This window comes from Peromyscus eremicus, chromosome X (assembly GCF_949786415.1).
Source record: "Peromyscus eremicus chromosome X, PerEre_H2_v1, whole genome shotgun sequence".
Classification (NCBI taxonomy): domain Eukaryota; kingdom Metazoa; phylum Chordata; class Mammalia; order Rodentia; family Cricetidae; genus Peromyscus; species Peromyscus eremicus.
Genome location: NC_081439.1, coordinates 104631662 through 104654845, shown reverse-complemented (window position 1 = coordinate 104654845; position 23184 = coordinate 104631662). Strand labels below are relative to the sequence as shown.

Below are 23184 nucleotides of genomic sequence, written 5' to 3'. Positions count from 1 at the left end.
TACTTCAAGGACTGCTTATGCTCATGTTAGCAACAAAAGCAAATAGCTGTAACTTCTCTGGCCCTAAACCTCATTTTCCTTGTGAAAGATTTTAATCAGAAATACAATGCAGTAAATTACATCTTCTTTCAGCAATTTAGTTTTCAACCTTGTTGTTCAAACCAACTTCTGTACTTGAGGTTAATGTTGTTGCCAGAGATGTTGAATGGATATTGGAAATTTGACAGAGAAGACAAAAGACAACAAATAAGGACAGAGGAGAATGGAACCAAGGGTTGATTGAAGGCTAGAGATAATTTGACTGTGCCATGAAAATAGCAAATACAAAATGAATTAGACCTTTTGCATCAGAGCTGTCTAACAAGCAGTTTGTTAGTTAAATAAGGCTCTCAGTAAAGTATGTTCTTCAAATATAACTCCAAACACTTAGAAGAGTCACCATTTAGTTAAAGTGAAGAAAAAATTCCCTTGGGGTTGCTGCTTTAGCATAGTAACAGCAAACAGATAGCTTGGAAGCAGGCTATATTCTCCAGAGAATAGGAAAAGAGACATTTGTGAGGGATGATCTTCCCCACATGTGTTTTTAAAGTCACAGTGGACATGCCATCTAAATTCAACTTACCTTGTTCTAAGCAGGCACAGCAAGGAGATGTTCTTGTTGAAGATTTAAGGAAGCAAGGCATCCCATCCATGTCTCCAATCAAGGGAAAGCTCCCCAGCAAAGATGCAAAGCATGCAGTTCCTGACACTGAGAGTACATAAACACAAAGTGCGCACACATGCACACACACACACACACACACACACACACACACACACGTATGCACATGCAAACGAATGATTATACTGGGCAGATACTTGGTAGTGCAGGGCCAGCAAAGGTACAGTCCAGACATTATATTTTATTATCTGACTTAAAGAATCTGAAGATTTCTTTATGGTATTGAATGGCTAAGGTTTTGGGGGAAAGGGTGGATCATTAAAGACCCAGGATTTGAGGTTAAGATATTTTGGGGTTTTATTTTGTTTCATTATGCTTTGTTGTGGTAATAGGTATTAAACCCAGAGGCTTGTACATGCTACCACTGATGTATACCCCCATCTCATTTAATATTTTTCATTTTGAGATAAGACCGCACTGTATTGACCAGGCTGACCTTAAATGCAATGTATAGCCCAAACAGGTCTTGTATTTTGTGATCTTCCTGCTTCAACCTCCTGGGTAGCTGGAATTAGAGGCTTATGCTAACACAGCGACCCTGATGGGAATTTTTATATAAGTTTAATGTGCCAAGGGCAAGTCAAGTGATTTTTGCCTATATTAGATACAACTGAAGAAATCTGGGTACTCTCTGGGATACAAAATTGGGTAATACCACAATGAGAATAAACAAATGTACATAAAATAGCATTGAGCTTTTTATCAAAGATATATCATGACTGTGCGCACCTCACTCCTCAACCAGAGTCTTGAAAATACATGGATTACACAGGTTGCTAAAAACAATGTTCCAAACAAGTAATATAAATGGTACAGAAAGTAAATGTCCTGAGTGGATCAGTAAAAGAGGGACAGATATAAGGATAACATCTAGGATTAGGAAGCAAATTGAGTTTAGAAACTGAAGTTCACAAAATGGCAGCTGAAGAGCATAATCCACTCTACTGGCCATTGAAAGCTGGGTTACCCTAGGGGAGAGATTGGGCTCAATAATTTTTGTTTTGAAATGGTGTGCCTGAGAAGATTTTCCCCTAGGTTTCTCTATGTAATATCCGTCAAAATTGCTGCAAATTAAAAAGAATACTTTAATGTTGTCCCAAAATTTAGATAATTTACACTGACACTGAATGGCTGATATTGGTCAGTGATTAGAGTAAGTACTGACAACTCAGGGATAAAAGGAGCTATGAATTATTCCTGTGAAAAAAGTGGATGACATGTAGTGTGTAAATAATGAGGACAAATGCAACAATATACAGGGGAGCTTAGAGCATTTAAAGTCTAATCCTTTACTAAAAAAGCTCAATACTGATAAATGTAGAATAATACATTTTATGGAGCTTCATCATATTCTATAAGTTGGTGTGGATCATAAAATATGAGGAATAAAAAAGTAAGGGAGTTGAAAGCTAAGTGTGCACACATTATTTATGGAGGATGGAGATGGAAATGAATGAGAAGAACAGGTAGACAATGTCTTGAATAATGATGACTTTGATGAGTAGTTATCACACAAATCTGTGTGCGTCATAAAATATGAGGAATATTAAGGAGCAGAAGAGTCAAGACAAGTCTCCTCAGACTGAGAAACAGAATGAAGGAAGGGAGAAATCCAGGGAAATGTGCAGAATAATGATGGCTTTTATGAGTTCTTTACTCACTGCCCTGGATCCTTCATAAATATAAGCCATATAGAAAATAAAAGAGCAACAAAAAAGAAGGGACAGATCCATGTCTGTCATAAAATATGAGACAATAATGCCAACCAGGCTTGACAAAATAAAACCAAAAATAATTGAGTCTAGTACAACTGTAGAAAGACACAATATCTAGATTAATGTGGGCAAATAAAATGAGTGAGTGTAGAATTGTTTTACCTAAATAGAGTCAGCAAGCACTAGCTCAGCATTACCATGGCGTAGCCCTCAACAAAGTTAACTGACAGAACCTTGGCAAATTCACAAGTAACCCATACATGCCCCAAAAGTGACCAACAATATTTGGGGTATAGGAAGGAATACGCAACCAATTTCTAAATGATTTGTCCCTATAGAGTCTCTCCTCGGGCTCCTAACTCCAGTTTGTAAGTAGTTTGTGGGAGAGTTTTCCCAATTCTCTTCAACATAACCCCTATTTATCTTATTGAATATTTTGTGGGGATTTCTAAAGTGTTACTATAAGGACTGGAGAAATGGCTCAGCAGTTAAGATCACTCGCTGCTCTCATAGAGCACAAAGATCTTGTTCCCAGCACTCACATGGCAGCTCACAACTGTCTATGACCCCAGTTCCGGAGGCCCCATTGCTGTGTTTTGGCTTCCATGGGCACTGTGCTCATGTGGTACATTTATATACATGTAGGCAAAACACTAATATACATAAAATAAAAAATTATAAATCTTAAAATAAGCTGTTATTACAGAAATGAAGAGTTTGTCTTTATTTTTTCTTCTTGTTACATTGGGCTTAGAACCAGATTTGTCTAATTTGTCAAGCATAGTTCAAAATATAGAACACAAGGACTGTAGGTTTCTTCTATGTTAGAACCAATAGGATTGTAATGTGAGAGTGGTTGAAAAAATCAGACATGGCAAAGCAGGTGTCAGTGTTCAATGTACAGGCCAATGATCTGTATCACAGAACTGGGAATATTGGTCTGAGAGCTCAGAATATACAGAAATGCTGGTAGCTCTGATTATACTATTTCCATTTTGTGATACTTAATGTCTTGTAATTCATGTTAAGTACTGTCCATAGGGAACTCCAAATAAGTCCTATCGGCTTAACTTAGAACCAGTTTCTCAAACTGCAATAGAATTTAGTAATTAGGTGAACTGAAGTTGCTACCTGTCTTCATCTGGAGATGCTTTGGTTGTGTAGTTTCTGCTCTCAGATTCTCTTCTGTTACTATTAGCCTTCAGATACTTGCCTTGAATGTTGATTATGTTGAAAGAATATAAAATCCTAGGGTAAAATTATTAGTTAATCAGGAAATCTTTGTTGGTCCAAAAATCATAGCCCATCTGAATCTGAGATTTATCTTCCCAGCACACCACGAAGCCTATGTAGGTAAAAGAAAAACAAACCATAATATTCAATGCTTTAGCAAAATCATTTACATTATTTAATTTCCTTGGCCTTGTCTGTTTGAACAACAAAATTGATAAACAAGAGTTCAGAACTGCCAAAGCTAGGACTAGAGTCTGATGAAAACTCTCCCCTCCCTGCCCACACCTCCAATAAATGATAGGCCAGTGGAAAATTCTTGCTTTGGTTCTATTCCGTGGCCCTCTTTTTAAGGTACATACTCCTAAAATGTGTTACAATTTGTCATACAATTGAGAGCTGAAAGCAGTGGGCACTTTTATGGACTGTGTCCTTCAGCAACAGTCTTGTTTAGGATCTAGAAAGAAATCATTTTAGCAAAGATGAAATTTATGTGTTTAAAATGGAAGTATCCATAAGTGTTTTACTTAAATTAGAGAAGGAAAGTATAATATCATTATGGAATACCATATATTCACTGTAGACTTCAAGATCACCCAACTAGGAGGTAGAGAGATGGCTCAGTAGATAAAGCACTTAGTTTGCAAGCTGAGGTCAAATCCACAGAATCCATGCAAAGCCAGACAACATAGCACACGTCTATAATCCCAGTTCCCTTATAACAAGAGGGCAGGTGGAGATAGAGGAATTCACAAAAGCTAGCATGCTAGCTAGTCTGATATATGTAGCAGTCAACTAGAGGCACTGTCTCAAAAAAAGGTAGAAGACCAAAGCCCAAGATTATCCTTGGACTTCCACATGCAAGCATAACACACATCGTACCTATATACAGTATATGCAAGCACTGTGTCACCCAACTAAGTTTGCTTGCTTGGTTATATTTTCTAGACACAGTAATTTGGCAGTGTGTATCATGAGCTTTAAAATATTCATTCTTGTATGAGTTGATGCATAGAAAATATACACAAAAATTGATACTGCTGATTACCTGTGATGAAAATACCAGAAAGAAGAGGGTCAACAGGGACTTCAGTCATAGCTAGAAGGTATTTGTATATTAACTAATGCTGTTCATTTTAATTAATTTAATTTTGACAAGCCAAAAAGTATAATTGCACAAATAGAACACTCTCCTAAAAAGATAAGAAGTTCAGTATAGAAAAAAAATGGAGAAACAGTGTGTCTTCAAATAAAAGGTGAATTAAATAAGTCATGGAATATTGCTTTAAGGATAAATTATGTAATAACTTAAATACATGTTTTCAATGCATCAGATAATATTAATAACATGTTAACTTTAAAATGTCAGAATTATAAATGATAACTAATATGATCTATTGGTTTAAATATTAAGGCCACTCCATGTAGTTAAAAGGGAGGTTTATTTTGTCCAGTAACTTACAAGTGAAGGGATAGGTAACAGGGTCTGGTGTTAGCACCAAGGTGTAGCACAGTCCAGCGGTGTTCTCTGGAGAACTCTGCTCAGTCCACCTCCAGAGTCCAGGATCCAGGAACCAAGAGAGCTGGCACATCCGGATCTCAGGTCTTCAGGGTCCTCTCTCTGCTCTGCCTTGTAGGCGTGACAGTTACCAAAGCCTCAAACGAGGTGGTACTTCCAGAACAAAGCTGGAACGGCTACCCACTACAATGATCCCAATGTTGATGCTTAAAAAGTATCCTATCCACAAAATATTATTAGTACTTATTTCTGGTTAGTGAAATTATTGTTTTCTTCTCTAGGCTTGAGTGTTTTCCAAAGTTTCTACAACTTGACATCTAGATTCTTATTTTATCATGCTTTTTTGATTTCCTTTGATCTTTTGTTGCAGGCGTGCCTGTGTGATTCGAGGCCAAGTGGTGGCTGTGGATGGAACTCCTCTTGTGGGAGTCAATGTCAGTTTCTTGCACCACAGTGATTATGGCTTTACAATCAGTCGGCAAGATGGAAGGTATGCCTTTTGCTTCTGATGACTGTAGGAACTGACATTTGGCCATAGGTAAATCCAGGACTCAATATGACAGCAATAGTAAGCACATCTTCCTTTTAGTTGTATCTAGAAAAGTAAATAGTGACATTTATTTCCTCTATTACTAATTTAAGTCAAACCAAATTTCTACCATTCTACTATTATTTTCAAGCCTTCTTGAAACACTGGGCATGTGGTCATCTAATTTCATTTATAAATTTAACCTCAAAGTTTAGTGAGATGATGCCAATAATAAATGATGAAGTATGGAATACATAAGCTGTTCTTCCCCAACAGGCTTAAAAATATTTCAGATATTTTAGAAATGACCATGTAAAAAGATTTCTTCTAAAAGTTCAAAATTATGGACTTTTTAAATGTGTCTTCCCTGCTATTTGACGTGTAGCTGAGGAATAGAATGGTAGAGTTTGATCCCAACATCACAAAAACAAAGCCCCTTCTGAGTCACCTGTTTCTGTAGTGACTTCAGCTGATTTATTGGCAAGCATGGCCAACCCATGTAACTATACTGAGTTAGTGTCAAGTATCAACCACCAAGGTTCTCTGAGACCTGGGAAATATGACCTCAAAGTTAAGCCTTTTCACTCTAGAAAAGGATTTTCTCCCCCAAAACACTTTTGCTGCTGTCACTTAAATAGACACTTATTCAGAATCCTTGAGTCAATAGACCCATGTGTCCATCTTGAAGGTAGCTATTTATGACACTTGGGAACACTATAATAATAGCCTTGGGGTGCCCTAGTCTCCAGGTGGCTACCCTTAACGTGTCCTACTCATAACAAACCACTTCAGTACTCACAAAAAGAACTGTTGGCTCAGAGCTTTATCACAGTGTGAGAGACTATCTTATTTCAAGAACCTACAATCAACCCTTATTAGTCCTACCCACTTGAGAAATGCTAATTGTTCAACTTGAGCTGTGCTGAATTTATTTTTTCCAACTGCCTGTCAAGAAAATGTGTGTAAAAATTAAAGACCATAAAGAGGTTTTTAACCTACTTAAGACAAGAAACTGGTTTTAGAGATTTTAGAAATTATTTATATGTAAATTACATTACTAACCAGCCATCAAGTTATTATAATAAGCTTCACAAAGCTGTTAGGGAAACAATATTTCCTGTCAAATATTCCATAATTAGAACTCTCTGTTACTTCAAGTGGACCTTTCTCTCATTTGGATTGAATGACAGAATTTTGCACATTCACTCATCAGTAACTGATACACAAAACTACCCTCTACCATGCCAGTATCTGGAACCATGTGTATTAATTGAGAAAAGAATTGTTTCTTTAACTTCTTACGACCTGTCATGGAGGTGTGATAGAGCCTTTAATTTGAATCAATGCTTCATTGTGTATTTATAAAAGAATGTAAAAGAATCTTGATGTCTAAAATGTCTAAAAGCTTCTATTTCCTGATTACAGAAAACATTAAAGAGAATAATTTTGTTGACATTTGTACACTTTGTGTTTAAAATGCCAAGACCCTCCTCTGATGAGCTTTCTGTGAAAAACAGATTTATGTAAATGGGAGATACTAGCACGAGTTGCCTCTGGCAATGACATTCTTCTTGGGATCCATAAAGAGTATATATGTTCAAAATATATACCCTAAATACCATCCAGACTGTCCCATTAGCATTTCTTAGACATAACGTGACTGTGATAAGATTTCCCTTTTATATGTCTACTTGTTGCTACCCCAGACTAAGTACATTTCTAAAGTACAATATCATATGGAAAATACATCCGAAAATAAGGACTATAGCCAGGCAGTGGTGGCACATACCTTTAATCCCAGCACTCGGGAGGCAGAGCCAGGCAGATCTCTGTGAGTTCGAGGCCCGCCTGGGCTAGAGACTGAGTTCCAGAAAAAGCGCAAAGCTACACAGAGAAGCCTTGTCTCAAAAAAAAAGAATAAGGACTATAGAGAAGCCAATATTAACATGTAGATACCAATTAGACAGAGTGGGAGATGCCAGGTGCCGAGAAAGCCTTCTGTCTCCATGTGTCTGTCCCAAGAATCTGCTGCAGTGCTTACAATTCCCACCAGCAGTATCACTACCTTGGGGTAACTTACCTCTGCAAACTTATGCCAAATAAAATTTGTATGTGAACTATAGATTATTTTTCTCCATTATTAACAAATTTCTAATTGACAAAACCTTCTCTAGAGACACAGAGAAGATAAAGGATATGAGACAAAAGCACTATAAAACAAAGCAAAAGGAAGGATGATGATAGACGACTGAGTACTCTATGAAGTTGAAGTCTACGTACTCAGATAGAAAAGGACAAGAGTAGCAGACAATAAAAGTCAAGTCTAAAGAAAGCACAAATATGTATTAGAATTTCCTGTATGCCAAATATGTTTATTAATGTCATTATCTTCCTCTTCCTAATAACCTTATGAGGTCAACATTATTTATATCTTCCCTTTTCAGCAGAAGGTAAAACTTACTGAGATTGACACTGATGGTGAGGACAGAGCACAAGATTTCAACTCAAGTAATCTTGCTCTTTGCTTCAATGGTTTACCACCTTCAGTACAGATATGTAACTCACAGTCAGTACAGAGTTGAAATAACTTTCACAAGTAGGTTCCTGAGAAATACTAGGTGTTTCAGGAACCTTCTCTCAAGATTGGAAGATAAAGACAGTTTCTCTGATCTGTCCCGATTGATGGGTATCATAAGGCACCGTAGAGGTTTCAATAATTTTCCACCTATGTACTAGACTGGTTTGACATCTTATAGATTGGTGAAAATCTAGAAACTACCCTTCTTGGAGCTTTATACTCCCTGTCATATAACATAAGAAAATATTCTTAATGATATATAAATGGAGGAGATTTGTGACAGGAAAAATGTCAAAGAACAAGTCATTCTGAGGGCATTCTGTTTGGCATTGCAATGGTTGACACTAGTTTTAGGGCATAAATCTGCCTTCTACTTCCATGTCAATGAGTAAGCCAGGCAATATTTCCTATGTATAACCAAGTGGGAAGAAAAGAAGCATGAGTCAATGCTCTCCAAGAAGATAGAGAAACCAGAACATTTATATGTTAAATGTAGTAAATGTAGGTATTTAGACAGAGAGATCTAACTTCATTCATATATATATATATATATATATTCCTTGTTTTATTTACAGAAGTAATGTGTTCATTTATAGCAGTAGCTGTAAATATAAATATATAATAGTAGATCTCTTATTAATAATATGTAACTACAGCTCACAGAGATTTAAAACCTAATTCAGACACAAAGTTAATAAGATAGAAATGAGACTCAAGCTGAGATGTGTTTAAAGTCAAACTCATTCTTCCCACACAAAAATAGTGACTGCTCTGTCTGCTTAATCTTTGTAGAAACATGATAATTTCTAGATAGGTATGTTATTATTTGGATGATTTATTTACCTTATAGGTCTTCATATTTGTTATTGTCATTGTTTGTTTCTTTTTTTCAAAAAATAAGCACTCTAGTTTTAAGGAGTCAAGGCTTAATGTTCATACAAAGCAAATGCATTTGGCAAAGTACATGAGGTCATGTCTTTGTAAAAGGTGATCAAAAGGAAAGATTTCTTGACACATAGTATTGGACTTTCCCCCATGACATTTGTCTTAAACTGTTCTTATGCTATCATGAATTCAACCACTCTGTTTAAAAGTGCAAGCTGTTTGGATTTACTTTTTAGTTCAAACCAAGATTATTTCCTAATTCAGTTCATAAAATTCCCCTTTTGGGATCCATCTTAATATTACTGCTACTTCACTAAAAAGGCAACAATAACAATATAGTATTATCCATCCTTTGCTACTATTCATTATCTTTACCCGGAAAATTTCTTCAACAGGAGATGAATGATAATACTTGACTAACCCTAATAAATGTCATATAAAGGAAGTGTGTAAGATGTCCATAGTTTAGTCGGTTTCTCTATCAGGCTTTTTAGCATTGAAAAAGTGTTTTTACTGAAGGAGAATTTCTAATGTAGGGATATGCTTATATTGTTCTCTTATGAACTTGCATTGCTTTGAACATTAAGGAGCATCATATTGTCTTTTATCCATTTTTAAGACATAATGATAATGATTTATCATTTTGTTACTTTTTATATTCTATCTTTCTGAGTGTTTTCAAGTACATTGCCTCAATGACATCGTTATACTTAAAAAAGAAGTGAGGTGGAACCATCAGTGCAGAATGAAATGAAATCTGAGGCTTTTATGCTCCAACACAATAGTCTTGTCAGAGAACACTTCTGTTGCAGGACATAGTTGGCTTACAGAAGAGTAGTCTTCTTTTGTCAGAGATACAGAAGAGCTGGAGGCAGAGATGAGTAGGAAGAGTTATCAATTGTCTTTCAATAAGAAGCCAGAATCAGAAATCCTAAATATGGAATTCAAGCACAATCAGTAGCTGAAGATGGTTGTTAGATGCAGGAGGTTCATGCATAGTTTAGTTCTAATTTCCCTGAACACTTTTCCTGTGCTGGTGTGTTTCTCCCAAAGTTATCTTAGAGACACTGTATTATTTCTGACACTGTGTCTGTGGCCCTGAACAAGACATTTAACCTTTGGCTCTTTCCTTTTATACATATATATAAAGAATATATATACATATTTATAAATATATCTATATACTATGTATAGTTACTTATAGAGTTTATCAGGATGAATATGCTTATTTAAAATCCTGAAAAATATTAACTAGTCATCATTGTGTGACCCTTAACACAAGGGGAACCAGTATTGTCAGATTTGGCTTTACAAAAAATGCATGTAATGATTTTGTTTAAGACAATATTAAAATTGGTATATCAACTACTTGTACAAAATCACATATCAAAAGTCTACTGAATGATAAAAAGAAATCATCCATGAAATGAACACCAAGTGAGTGGAGATTCGTAAAACAGAAAATAAAAGTGGATATAATTTCCCAAAAGTAATAAAGAAAGCTGTAATTGACCTATTTTTATTTAAAAAACATTTTTGGACTGCTCATGTCATTCATGATGTTCCTCCTTCTCCTCCTGCTCCCCTCCCTGTCCTCCTCTTCTTCTTTCTCTTCCTCATTCTCCTCTCCTTTTTTTTCTTCTTAGTTTTGACCTCGTAGCCATTGGTGGTATCTCTGTCATCTTACTCTTTGACCGTTCACCTTTCCTGTCTGAAAAGAGAACACTCTGGTTGCCATGGAATCAGTTTATTGTGGTGGAGAAAGTAATCATGCAAAGAATTGTAGCAGACACACCATCCTGTGATATTTCCAACTTCATCAGCCCAAACCCTATTGTGCTTCCTTCACCACTTACATCATTTGGAGGATCCTGTCCAGAAAGGGGAACTATTGTTCCTGAGCTGCAGGTAAGCATATTGGGTTTCACATGTATAAAGTTATAGTCATTAGGATGTTCGGCAGTGTATTATGGCTGGTTTTTTTTCTGTCATTCTTTTTGTCCTTGTAATATGGATGCCTCAATTTTTCAAGAAAAGCATTTAAATGAAGTCTTTCTAGTACATTATTGACAAGGATATTAAGGCACTATCTGTGGCCATCAAATAGCAAGATAAACTAGCTGTCAAGAGAAATGCTCAACTTTGACCTAATTAACACAGTGTCCTAAAAAACATGGTGAGCTAGCTTAATAGTGATAACAGTAAATCAATGAGCGTGGAGTGTTTGTGGTTCTGAAATTGAAGATGCTTTAAAAATCTATTTTTCTTCCATTGTGAAGGTTGTATTTACTGTTGTTCTCAGAAGGCATGGAAGTTCTTGTTTAGCTGTATTTAGTGAAGATGGTTTTCAAGCCTGGAGGGGGTGTGCTTTACACAACATTATTTCTAAGTATTTGTGCTTTATAGTTCAGCATTCCTGAGAATTATTATTTATTGGACATTCAGTTTTAAGCCACTCTGATAGTCATAGTACCATTTAGGAATGGTCTAGGGACAACATTAAAGAAACATTCTATGATATTTAAAAGTGGATGCCACATAAATGGACTTATAAGTCTTACATATCCAAAAATCAAGAAGCGTATTCCTAAAAGAGCTTAATAGACACTCCAAGACTGAGTTGAATTTACTTCCATCACAACAGCCCCAAAGCTCTCAGAACTCCCTACTAAAGAAGAACACACACACACACACACACACACACACACACACACACACACACAAAATAAAAAAACCCTCTCTGGAAAAAGTAATTCAGTGTTGGCTGTCTTGGCTATTCTAACACTTTTCCTTAGGAAATAAGAAAAGCATGAAAGTAATGAATATATCTAATTCTTCCACAGATGTCACTAGAAAGTATAGGTCTTTGTTTAACACAAATGTTTTCAAAATTAGAATTATGTATTTCCTTATGGAAATGAAATACTAAGGTAACAAATGTGTTATCACTAACTACAGATAGAATATGGAAAAAGGCAGTAGACAATTTTAATATGAAACATATAGTGTAGAGATTAAAGTATTGAGTATAAAAGAGGGGCTGGAGTGATGACTCGGCAGTTAAATACACTTGCTATTCTTCCTGAGGATTCAAGTCTCATTCCAAACTTCATAGGATCAGATGCCCTCTTCTGGCCCTCATGGGCATCTGCACTCATATGTACATACTCACACACAGACACATAGATACACACAAAAAATTATCATTAAAAATAAACAAATCTTTTTTTAAAAGGGTTTACAAGAGAGATTAGGTGATTAGAAATAACAAAAATACCCCAAACGTGGAAAAGTATGTGTTGCTTTGTGTTTAACAGTCAGTTCTGTGGACCACTTTACATGCAATTATGAAGAAATTGAAGGATAAAGTATTCTATGTTAATAATGAAACAAGACACAAAAATATTTACAAACTCCACATTATTTTAAATATACTGAATAAAATGGCCTCTTCAGCTATTTTGTTTTGAAAAATGAAAATAATGGAATATAAGATTCAGTTTTAGTTACCAGTTTTTTATATTTAACTCCATCTACAGTAATAAACAAATAATAGCAATTAATTTACAAAGCCAAATGGCATTTTCACTCTGAAACCAATGTTTACTACAAGACTTACAGAGGAATTAGTGGGAATTTTCTTTTTTCTCGTTGGTGCCAAGTTGGAGAACTTATATCCAGACATTTGTACATACTGTCACAAAGAAAAATGTGAAAGAAACTGTGATTAAAAATTTGACCTGCCAGATCATTCCAAAACTCAAAAGTAAACAAACTTGATGACTTCAGTAAAGATTAATTCCAGGGATCCCACAATCTTTGTCATTAAATATCACTTGCTGAGCCTGCATCTGCAATCCTTCCTCTTAGAAAGCCCAGCCTAAATAAGCAATGAATTTGAGATATGTGACATAACACCAAGCAAAGGGGTGTGTGTGTGTGTGTGTGTGTGTGTGTGTGTGTGTGTGTGTGTTTATAAAAAAGAAAACCCCTTAATAGAGCCCAGAGCACTGAATTGCTTGACATTCAGCAATGTGATCTTTCCCAACTCTTGCTAAGCAATTTTTTGGAACATTGTTGAAAGAATAAAATTGTTCTTTACAATCATTCCTGGTAGCAGAAGATGAGAGCAATCTGTAGCATTGGCTATATTTCTCATCCCAATTCAGATTTGATAGAAAATTCAAAACCTTTGGTCGATGGAAAATTCAAAACCTTTGGTCGTCCAGTCTCATAAAAATCTGGGAACACATGACTTGACATCAGTAGATCCCAGTATTCACTGTTCTTTAGTCTGTTTCTCAGACAACAAAGCATGGCTTCTTCTGCCTGTGACCACTGGAGAGCTAATTTTTGTTTTCTTTTGTTTTGTGTGTGTGTGTGTGTGTGTGTGTGTGTGTGTTTCGATTTTAGGTTGTACAGGAGGAAATACCTATTCCTTCCAGTTTTGTGAGGCTGAGTTACCTGAGCAGTCGAACACCCGGATATAAAACTTTGCTACGGATCCTTTTGACGCATTCAACGATTCCTGTGGGCATGATTAAAGTACACCTTACAGTAGCTGTGGAAGGGCGACTCACACAGAAGTGGTTTCCTGCTGCAATTAATCTTGTCTACACATTTGCTTGGAACAAGACAGACATCTATGGACAGAAGGTTTGGGGCCTGGCAGAAGCTTTGGGTATGTTGAAGTATTTCTATTTAAAAAACAATATTTTGCTTATAAAACAGAAAATAATAGATGTGTATCAATTTGAATTTGGAATATTTATTGATTTTTCTTCTGGTTAAGGAACATAAGATTTCTTTTTAATGTAAACACCCACTTTGGACCTGCTTGGAATTCCACTTTGATATATTTTTGCTTAAAAAATTATTTTAATTTCATGAAAGTAGCATATCACAGGAATCACATAATATGTAACATATAACTGTCTCCAGAACTGAATGTTGCCTTCTAACAGTGACCTTTGGTGTGCTGTTCTGCAGGCCTTGTTTTTGAATTTGACATTTAGACTGTCATTTCCACTTAGAAACTACAAAATTCTAACATATAGGCATCTCTACTTATTATCATTTATGTCTAAGATGGTTAGACTCCATTAACTTATTACTTTAGTAGGTTAAATAAAAAACATCATCCTAATTTCTTATTACTTTTGATTTTTTTATAAGCTTGACACAGAGTATTACCATACTGTCCAGAAATCTAAGGACAGATTATAAGCTGAATCTCTGCGGGAGCTGTTTCCACATCCTTCCTTGGAAGTATTTGCCATAATATAGTCCCACATAGCTAAACAATACTTTTTAGACTATAGTGTATCAAATTCTTCTCCTTTTCCAGTGGAAAATGAAAGATCTGGTATCTTTTTTCTGCCTAGTTAAGATTCATATATTTGACTAACAATATAATCTATGCTGAACTTTATTAGAATACAAGGAACATGGGCATGTTTGGATCACCTCAGTCCCTTCTTCAACAAGATTTTACTGCTTCTCCCAGTAGGGACTGGATCTTACTTATCAGTGAGTGTACCTCTACTGTTATGCTAACGACTTTCCCTTTCTCTCAGGTCCTCACCTAATATTCTGCTTAATTTATCTTGCATTCAGATTCCAATTAGAAGGAATATCAAATTATGTAAGCCAGTCAATGTACAGCATAGAAAAACCCTATAACTCAGAACTCTACCATGAGGCTAACTTCCAATATGCTACTGGCCAGCCAGTACTCCCTCTTGAGTGGAGCAGTTATAAGAAAGTTCTAGAGTCAGACTCCTTCTCTAGGTTCAGACTATCTTCCTTTTGGGTAGTCACGTGTTATGAAGCTCTCTCTGATCTCTGTGTTATCATTCTCTCCCTTGCTCCTATAAGACAAGAAGGCCTCCCAGTACTGCCCAGTGCTTTCATTCAAACTCTTAGTAAGCACTGCCTGATTCCTGCTGTGATCATGACTGATACATATTCAAAGCCCCATACTTTTCAACCCCAGATATTAGTGTGTTTTGCTAGGCAGAACAACCCAAAATTTCTTACATTTCTCTCTAGCTCTTTATCTTCCAATTCTTTAGGAACTTCCTTAGTCCTCTGCTGCATTTAGAGATTAGTTTAATTGTTGATGTTGCCATTGGTTATTATTTCCTTTTTTTCTTTTTTTTCTTTTTTGAGACAGGGTTTTTCTGTGTAGTTTTGGTGCCTGTCCTGGATCTCGCTCTATAGACTAGGCTGGCCTCGAACTCACAGAGATCCACCTGGCTCTGCCTCCTGAGGCTATTATTTTCTTAAGCTGTAACATGTACAAATTTATCCAACAGGCTAATGAAGAGCTATTATAATTTCTAATATCACTTCACAAGATTTATACACATGAAGCTGAACCTGTTTTAAAAAAATAACAGCTTTGGTTGGAACATAATTTATACACCATAAAACCTTCCCTACATTTAGAGAAGACAATTAGCACAATTCAAAAGGTTATGCAACTATCACCAATATGTAAATCCAGAACATTTTTGTCATTACCCCCACAATGCCACTCCACACATATTGGCAGTTACTCTTCACACCTCTGGACCTGGAATCTATTCATCGCCTTTCTTTCTTCCCATGTTTCCCTAATTTGTATTTTTCAAACTAATAGCACCATACACTAAGTGGTCTTTTGAGGTTGGCTTCTATCACTTGACATAACATTGCCAATGCTCATCTATGTAATCACATATAGCTGTGCTTTCTCCCATTTTGTGACTGAATAATATTCTACTATACGCATATACCACGCATTTGTCCATTTATCAACTCAAGGACATTGGCACTATTTTCACTTTTTGTCTGTTTTGAGTAGTGCTCCTAGAAATATTTGTATACAAGTATTTATTTCAATACTTGATTTTAATTCTTTTACACATATATGTAGATTTATGGATAGTGTGGATACTATGTTTAAATTCCTGAGAAACATCCCAACTATTTTCTTCAGTGACGGCACAATTTGTTTGCATCTGTACGTGTGTGCACTGGTATTCATGTGTACAAATGTATGTGGAGATTGATGTCAAGTGTCTTCAATAACTCACGGTCTCTTTTTGTGAGATAGTATGTATCAATCAACCTAGAACTCATGGATCTGGCTAGTTTGGCTGTCTAGTAAGCCCTAGGTATCCTCCTGTCTCTGCTTCCCAACATTGTGATTATAGCACCAGGCTTTGTATATGGAGTTAGAGGACTGAACTCAGATTCTTGTGTTTGTACAGTAGGCATTTTACTGAATGAAGTATCACTCTAGCTTCTGACTGTACCATATCACCAACCTCATTTTATACATGAATTGCATCTCTTCTTTTTAAATATCTCCATTACTAAATATTCTAACCCTTCTTTCTTCTAATTAGTCATCTTCAATGAGGGAACCGCTAATACATTTATCTATAATTAAGGAAACATGTAAGCCACATATATAAGCAAAAAAATAATGTGTATACTCTAATATTGACTTTTTCATTCCTACTGTTTGCCTGCGTTGGTCATTCTAACTGTAAAACAGCATTAATTAAAAGGCCATCTGGGAGGTTTTGGAAGGAGGAAAGGGAAGGGAAGAAATTTGTAAATATAATCTCAATTTTTTAAGTAAAATAATGTTAATATATGTTATTGGTCCTTTTGTAAGGATTGGATAATAATAAATGCAATAGGTAATGAAATGCCTTAGAAATATCCAAAATATAAGGTTAGACAATGGTTCTTTATACACTTAAGGGAAAATTTTAGAGTGGAGCAGGAAAACTGGCAAAGCTCCCAAAGAAAAGGCTAAAATAATTGTACAAATAGTACAAATATGGATTATTTGCCTTGTAGGAATGTCCCTGTTAGCCATGATTTAAGGGACTGGTGGCTAAAGAGATTTTATTTACTACATATTCTTTATCTCCATCTCCTTTTTCTTAGCTTGAGAAGGAAAACAATCGATTGTTTATTTTTAGTGTTCACCACATTTTTAACACATTTTAAAAGTATTTGGTTTAGAAAAAGGTTAGTAAATAAGTAAAAAGAAAACATCAATCTTTATTAAAGGAAAACCCTAGTTTGTCTTATATTTATAGATCTCATCTATAATATACATTAGCATTTATCTATAACTTAATATGTTCATGACTTATACTAACCTGTTATTTGTGTTTTCTTTTCCTTACAATAATTTTAATATGTTTAAATAAAATATAATTAGATCACTTTCACTTCTCTCTTTCCTCCTTCTAGCCCCTCCTAGCTACCCACTCTCAAACCCCTCCCATGCCCCCCACACTCAAGTTAATAGCCTCTTTTTCTTTAATTACTACTGTGAAATCAAACAATACAAATAAATACAATTTCCTAAGTCAATTTTTTTGTTTGTGTGTATATGGTTTCAGGGCTGACCACTCTGCATTGGACAAACAATGGGGGTAGCCTTATCCCTAGAACAAGTAAATTCTCCTTCCATCATAGAGACTAAGATAATTTTCTAATAATGGCAAAACACCTAAATAAGTGGTATAATGAAAATGGGGAATCAACTACTCTGAAGAAGGATTGTGAACCCCTAAAAAACACACTAAAAATTCAAGTGATAAATGTATGGAGGCATTGGTACTAAATGTATGATTATTTGGATGATGTGTTCATATCTAGAACATACTCTGCACAAACACTTACTTGCAAATATGGCAGTATTTTATAATTAGTATACTGCTGAATGGAAATAGACAAAGTTTTCTACCAAATAGTAACAATGGTGTTATATATGACATTGCTCAGATTGCTTTTAAATTCAAAACTCTTAATGTAGCTGTTTGGTAACATAAAAATAACCACCCTTCTCTAAAATGGCCACCTGTCACCTCTAAGAATGTTATCCTGCATAACAAAAGACAATTAAGGTTACAAACAAATTTTAGTTTGCTGATTAGTTTTGAATATGTGATTAGAGATTGCCCTACTTTGTCTAGACTCCATAGTATCAGAAAGGCCTTGAAAGTGTAAGAGAGATACAGAGGGAAAGATCAGAGTTATAGAAAGATACAATTATGTAATAATGACACTGAGAGACAGATAAACAGTGCCAATTTTGAAGAAGGGGCATGGAAACCACAAAACAAGGAATATGAGTGGCCTCTCATAGCTAGTTGGCAAACATAAATATGGGATGTACCCTTAAAGTCTATGGATGTTAGCTTAGTTCTGCTAATACCTTGGATTTTGTTCATTGAGAACCATTTGAGACTCATGACTGTTTCTACTGTAAGATGACAAATTTATTTTATTTGAATTCTTTCAGTGTGTAACACTTTTTCACAGCAGCAATTAGAAATTGATATAAGCCTTAGCCATCATTCTTAATGTTCTACTTATAGCAAGGATTTTGATTAAGACTATGGCCAAGAAGGACTTAACTCTTGTTCCTTCTCATACCAATTAACTGTCAATCTCTGGCCCACCTATTTCAGGATGATGGACTAAGAGGAATCCAAATTTAAATAAGATGAATTTGAAGTGATGGAGAATATCTAAGTTGAAATGCTGCTTAGTTTGAAATGTGGCAATCTTGCTTCCCATGTAACTAAGCTGTGGGGAATTGGTGTGATATCTAAGTACCAGAATGTCACGACAGAAGACTGAAGTGTTGAAAGACAACCATAATGGAAACGGAGGAGGTGTTTCAAATCCTAGGCTATCCCATCATTTTCTGCAATGAAATAGACTTTACAACTGGTATAACACAAGACTGAATACATTACCAATAGGGGTTATTTGGACTCCTTACTAAAAGAAGTGTTGGTGACAACTGATAAGATTTATTAATCCAAGTACTTTATTGATCAAGCAGAAGAAGAGTAAAACTCACCCCAAGGTTCACTACAAAAGCTGCAATCAGTAGTTCATCCAGCTTAAAGAATTTGTTGTCTGATTCATGGACAAGACTGCCCTGCTGAAAACTCCATGTGGGCATTTGAAATGATTTGGCCTTAGTGCTTCATTCCCTGGCTCTAAATAAAGCATAATGTCTGGGAATCATTGTATTTTATTTAGTTAGTTGCCTTCCCAACTCTATGGCTTGCAAAACAATATAAAAAAATCACTATTGTTAAGCTCATGATGCCATTAAAATTCTAGAGACGGCGTATTTAATTTGATGAACTGGCTTGTTCAGGGCCTCTGATCTGCATCCATTATGTGAATTTTGTCAAAATAATTCCCTATGTCCGCCTGTGTCTGCATATATTATCAATGTATAATAATGCATTCTGCCTGGTCTTCATTTTAATTAAATTAAATTGCAGCGGTTTAGAGTCCTGGAAGTTCAGGAAATCAGCCATCCGCCTTTAGTAGCACTGCTATAAACAATCCTATTTTTCTTCAAGGTTATTGGCAACAATGATTGCAAAATTATTTAGTACAGTAGTTTGGCAAGAAAGAGTGGTGTTTCTGCAAGAACTAGACTTCCTAAAGGTTCCGAATGCATAGGAGTCTGTCTAAATTGTGTTAGAGAGAAACGGGGGAACATTAATAGTAATAGGTGCTAAGCTATGGCTGCTTTGTGCACACAAAACATTCCTGAGAATGATGCTTTAGTGTTCATAAATTTTCTTTCAGTAAAACCTAAGCAAGCTGGGCAGCCACAAGAACAGTACCCACTGAATATTTTAATAATAAATGGGGAGTGCTTTACAATTTGCAAGGTACTTTCACATACATTATTTCATTTTAATCTATATAGCACTCCTGCTTGGTAGGCATGGCACAATTAATAAGACCTCCAATATCCAGAGGAAAAAACTGAGGTTCAAAAAGAGCCTAAAAGCCTGTCTAGAGCAGGAATTCCATTTCAGATCTCCTAACCCTGTGTGTCTTTTTCTGCTGTCACTCTTGACCCAATGAGGGAACACCCCACCTTAACAAGCACCCAATTCTATGCCCCAGTGGCTTTCTGTCAGGAAAGCTAGCAGAGATAATAATCTTTCATCATTTCTTTCCACTGATGAATTCATAATTGTTAACTGAGAGCAGAACTGTATTAGACTGTCAACTTTATAGGCACAGTGCCTAGGCTTTCAATTTCTTAAGGAACAATTACATGCTTGCAACCTTAAAGCAAAGTATGAAAAGAAAACCAGAAAAATCACCACAAATGAATGTTAAGTGAGTGTCTGCAAAGCCAAGTATTATGTCAGCTTCTCGGCTGCTTTTCAGTTTTCAAATTTAAATATGAAATGTTTAGTGTGGGATAGCAGTTGTGTTCATTTTAAAATGATATGGAATCTCTAAAAAGAGAGCTTAGGACTTCCTGAGGCTTTTAAATGACCTAATACTCTGGTAAGCAAGTACTATGTGTCCATTTCAGTCTGGTCAAACTCATAGTTAGATTGTAAAACTCATTTCATGAGTCTGGCAGCATTTTTGGAATAATAGAATATGATTTAGTTGCTAATAATAGGACAAAAGTGACAGAAAGTATCAAAATATGAAGCTATAAGAGAATATTTCAGAGGCACACTTTATTTCAGTTTGTGTGTGTGTGTGTGCGTGTGCATGTGTGTGTGTGTGTGTGTGTGTGTGTGTGTGTGTGTGTGTGTGTGTTTACCATATGTATATATGTATGGTGGATCACAATCAACAAACTCTTTCATGTGGCATTCAGGAATAAAAGTTTGAAAACCATTTGTAAGATGATAGAATCTATAGACAAAAATATCATGATTTATCAAAACATACAACTTATGGATCAAGTCAGCCTTTACAACTATTCTTGCCTTCCACTCCTTTCTACCAACTCATCCCAAGATATTACAATAATAGTTCTTCAAGATTGGGTGAGAATATAATTTATCAATCAAAACTAGGTGCTTTTGAGAGTAAAAGGACATTTCTTTTCTTTGTAACATTACATCCTTTTTACTCAAGCACATTTTTAAAAGCCCATTTCCAAGGTGAGGCTCTCTCTAGAAACTCCTACCCAAACAAAATTGTCTAAATGATAATAAAAGATAGCAATCTTTTGTTTTACTTTTTACTAGATGAGATTGAGAATAATTGAGGTTCTTTATTTTTGATGCATTGGAGAGAAAGTGACTCCAACCAATCTGACCTTCTTTAAATTTCATATAAATGCCAAGTATCAAAGTATTCAACACATGTTACTCTTTCTGCCTAAAATGGTTTTCCCTATGCAGACAGTTCCCCCACTAGCTCGTGAGAGGTTAACTTACAATTTTTCTATTTCATGATCTTGCAGTAGCATAAAAGCAATGTGGATTTAGTAAGAGCTATACTTTGAATTTTGATGTTTTCCCTGGCTAGTGATGTGCAATACTACATTCTATGGTGTTGTTGAGAAGCAGCAGAAAGCTGTAGTTCCCAGTCAGTCACTGAATTACAAGAGTAAATAACTGATCTTATACAGAGAACTGTCTTGCTAAGTTCTGATGTACAGAAGGTTAAGTGTATTAAGTGCATTTTTACTCCAGATATTTTCAGCTTGCAAACACAAGCCCATTGTTAGTCAAGGTGATTCTATACAGTAGTCCTTCTCCTCTTCTCTGTGGTTTCACTTTTCTTGGTTTCAGTTACTCAGTGAACTGAAGTCTGAAAATATTAAATGAAATTTTCTAGAAATAAATACTCCGTGCAGTTTTAGGCTGCATGCCATTCTGAGCAGCATAATGATATCTCTCACCATTCCATCTTGCCGAGACAAGAATAATTTCAGGCCAGTGAGATGGCTCAGCTAAGTAAACTACTTGACATGCAAGTCTGATGACCTGAGTTCCAACCTTAGAACCCATGCAGAGGGAAAAGGAAAGAGATGACTCCACAAAGTTGTCCTCTAACATCCCTGTGTTCAATATGGCACACACACACACACACACACACACACACACACACACACACACACACACGGGGGGGGGCATGAACACATAGCAATAATAATTTAAAAAGCAAGGAAAGAATTATCTCTTTGTCCAGCATATCCATAGTATATATACTAATGGCCTATTAGTGTCCCATAGTAGTGTCAGTTATCAAATCAACTGCCAAGCTATTGGAGTGCTTGTGTTCAGTTAACACTTAATTGACTTAATGACTCCAAAGCACAAGAATAGTTGTGCAAAGGAGACACCACAGCATGAAACATGGAAGGATAGATTAACTCTGACTACTGTGTGACAATGCTGCAGGGCACATAGACAAAAATATCAGCATAGAGGTTTAATACTATCCATGGTCTCAGGCATCCAGTAAAAGGTCTTAAAATGTGTCCCCCACAAGTGAGGGAAGCCTCGTTAGGTAAACCTCTTCTCTTTGTCTTTCCCATCCAACATAAATTCGCTTGTTAGAATCATTCTTAATGTTACACATTTTCTTCTTTGTAACCTTTACCAAAACGTATAGATGTGTGTGAGTGTGCTGTTAATTTTTCTTTCATATTTCTCCTTTCACTAGAATATAAGCTGAGCCAGGAGGAATTCTGTTTTATTCTGTTTTATTCATCCTCATATCCCAAGTGCCCCATACAGTTCCTGTCAACAGGAGGTACTCAATAAATATTACATATTTGTTGAATGATTGAACAAACAAATGAATAAAGTCAAAAGTGACCCCTTAGCCTTGCCTGTGTAGTGGAATGATATGGCTCCACAGTAAGAGAAGTACAAAGGCACACAAAGGCACTCAGAAATTTGTATATGATCCCAGAACATCTTTCTGGTCTTTATGCAACTAGACTTGAACAAATCACCCAGAAAACAGCTTACAACATTGGATTTCAGTACACAGACTAATATGAAACATTTGAATAGCTATTCACACTCCTAGATGCCTTTTTTCTAACTGTCCAACTACATATCTCTTAATATTATCTTGCGTAACCCTTTTTTGTGAATGTTTAGGGTACATATACTAAGTAAAGTATTAGTGCTGCTCAAGTCAAATCCAGTGACTGGCAAAAAGGATAATGTATCATGATCAGGT

The 23184-nt window shown here is 35.8% G+C and overlaps 1 protein-coding gene across 1 annotated transcript in view; it reads left to right on the top strand.

Annotated features, from left to right (window-relative positions):
- Window positions 1–23184, top strand: part of Tenm1 (teneurin transmembrane protein 1) — a 519119-nt gene that overhangs the window by 439338 nt on the left and 56597 nt on the right. The window contains exons 16-18 of the mRNA XM_059251544.1: window positions 5556–5675; window positions 10824–11085; window positions 13591–13858. Of these exons, the coding sequence (XP_059107527.1) occupies window positions 5556–5675; window positions 10824–11085; window positions 13591–13858 (650 nt within the window). The remainder of the gene's footprint in view (window positions 1–5555; window positions 5676–10823; window positions 11086–13590; window positions 13859–23184) is intronic.